The 2,716-nt window shown below is 46.9% G+C and overlaps 1 protein-coding gene across 1 annotated transcript; it reads right to left on the bottom strand.

Moving 5' to 3' along the window:
- FOMMEDRAFT_24493 (uncharacterized protein) lies at positions 1-2,071 on the bottom strand (the record flags this gene model as incomplete). The annotated part of the gene is made up of 4 exons (XM_007272288.1): positions 1,680-2,071; positions 1,334-1,624; positions 437-1,282; positions 1-388 (listed from the first exon to the last, which is right to left on the bottom strand). Coding segments are annotated over exons 1-4 (1,870 nt in total), but the record flags the coding sequence as incomplete, so codon positions are not given.
- Positions 2,072-2,716: the final 645 nt, after the last annotated feature.

The following is a 2,716-nucleotide window of genomic DNA, read 5'->3' as shown; positions in this document are numbered from 1 at the left end:
CACCCGAGACCTGATACAATCCGTAGCATTTTGGGACATGACGAGCAATTATACTCGCGTAATTTTCGCGTTGCGCGACCTTCTGCAACACGCAATAGTTCACGTACTCGGCCCTCAATTCGTCACAGCAGTTCTCGTATTCCTCCGAGTCTCGCAAATCGGCATCCACCACCTTGATAGCAAATTCGGTCCGGGTCCTATCAAAAGAATTCGCGAGCGTTGCTTTGTAGGTGATGCCCGTGCCTCCACTTCCTGCAAGTTCCGTTACTTGTAACGCAGGCACTGCATCGAATGTCGGTAGTGACGGGAAACTCTGCCTCTCCTGATAGCGCTCTAGGTCTGCGCTGCGATAGAAATCGTTATCGAAGCATGGTAGATTGGCAACCGTCTGTAAAACGTTAGCTCTGCACTACGGACCGAAAGTGAGGAAACTCACCACGACCAAACTGTTCTGCGGATGCTGATTTGCCTTGATCGAGAGTCGTTTGGACAAATGCCTCGCAAGTTTATTGGTCTTGTTGGCGGAACGCTCCCCAAACGAACCACCGTGCAGAGTCTTGTTCACCAGAGGCCTTCCCACACCGAGTATTGAGGTAGCATCCTCGCGCCCAGACGTCTGAGTACTGCCTGCATCGGAGTAAGCACTTCCGGGGCCTCGTTTATTCCTCGGATTGGTATCTTCATCGCGTTTGCGGCTACGCTTCCTACTTGGAGCCGATCCCGAACCACCATCACTGCCACCTCCCTGGCCACTTCCGCTGCCGTGCCTGTTTCCGCTGCCGTGTCCATCGTCCTTTCCATTTCCATCGTCCTTCTTCCCCCCGGTATCCATTCCCTCCACGTCTTCATCTTCCTCTTCATCTTCCTCTTTGGCTTCGTTTTCGCCTTCCCAGAGATTTTGCTCGCCGAAGTCGTCTATACCAATCCACTCGTCTAAATTCATGTCGTAGTGCGTAGTTATAACAACGCTGCCTTCCTGGCTGAGACCCTGCGTTTGCGTCTGCTCTGCATCGAAAACCTCGGTATTGGTCCGACGCAGCCTGTTCTTATGCAAACGTATCTGCTTCTCGATATCGGGGGCAGTAGGACGTGGAATGATGTTGGCTCTGGCCAAAGCTATGCCCAACAATGCCCGGAAGACCTTGGTCCCATTGATAGCCTCGGGACCCGCATACGAGATGTAACGTTTATCTTCGTGTATATGCAACTCGAAGATATAAGTGCGGAAATAGTCCGACAAGACTGCGATCCAGGCACCATACTTGAGCATGTACCATATTAACTAGTCTTTCACATCAGCTTCCTCGATGACTCGGCGGATAAATAAACGAACGTTGTTAATAACGGCCCGACCGATCGTCGAATTGTTTTCCAAGTCGATCGTGAAGCTCGGTTCGTAGTCGAGAGTCGATGCAGCAAGATTCAGGACACCGATGGCCTTCCCTTCCGTAATGTGCAGGATAATCGGACCAACTTTCGTGGCGAAGTCCGTCTTCGCCTTATTCTTCAACCTTTCCCTCCTCGGCAGGGGAGGTTGATCGTAGGTCCTAATATCTATACCGAACAAATGGTATCCCGAGAACCTCACAGCTTTCACCGGCCCATTGCGCCAGCAATTCATCAACTAGAATGTTCGGTGAGCAATTATCAACGCGAAAATCAAAGCATAAGGGACTCACGTCGCCTTCAGAATGAACGGCAATGAACGGATCGGATATGACATCGTATTCACTCATAGGTCCGAATTGTCTCGCAAACGCGGCTTCAACTTCGTTGTCTGATGCGTTGGGATAACCTCTAAGGCGGAGTCGCATGTCGTCTTCCCTTAGGCGGTTCTCAAGGACCTCGATGTATCGATCGAATCTATCCGCTTCCTTGAACGCGAATACTGGAACGTCCACCATGCCCTCGACTTTCAATTTCTTGAGCGTGCTGGTGGAATGGTTCGATGTCGCATCAACTTTTCTTGGCTCTGGGAACGATGCGCGTTCCCGGAAAAACCTCAGAGCAAGCGGAGGTGGCATGACACTGACAGACCGGCGACGCTTGCTGTGTTATGTTTGAGACACGCTTATTATATAATTAGTGATGAAAGGATGGAGGCAAGTCGCGTCTTTTCCGCATCCAGACCCTGACTCCCACGACCTTATTAGGGATGACCCTGAGTTATATAATGATGTACATAGTTAAATAATGATTTACTGCATTATATAAGGATCTCCTCAATTATATAATATACTTGTGGATCATTATATGGTGAAGTTGTTGTAAAAACATAATAAATCAATAAAAATGACTCAATAAATGTTTAAATCATGAATGTTGTAATCTGACAGAGTGTTATTGATAGATAGTACAAAATAATACATAGGGTAACATATATTTTCACTAATAAAATGAATGAGGGAACATAACAGTAATATTCTACATATGTACCAGGGATCCAACTCCTTCTGGATGTTGTAGTCTGTCTATGTTGAGTCTGTATTCTTGTAAGAGGCTTGTTACATACTTTTAGTAGTAGGAACTAATGTATAAGCTGTATTGTTTGTCTGTTGTAAAGTACCTGACAAAAGAGTATTGTAGTGCTTGGAAGGATTTGGTGTGCTACTGTGAGCAGAGTTTGTAGAACTTGGAAGGAGTGTGGATACAGGTTGTCATCAGGAAAAAGTCAGATTTCTTGTAATTTCCTATAGACTTTGTAAAGTAACATATA

This window comes from Fomitiporia mediterranea (genome assembly GCF_000271605.1).
Source record: "Fomitiporia mediterranea MF3/22 unplaced genomic scaffold FOMMEscaffold_813, whole genome shotgun sequence".
Taxonomy (NCBI): Eukaryota; Fungi; Basidiomycota; class Agaricomycetes; order Hymenochaetales; family Hymenochaetaceae; genus Fomitiporia; species Fomitiporia mediterranea.
This window is presented reverse-complemented; position numbering and strand designations above follow the sequence as displayed.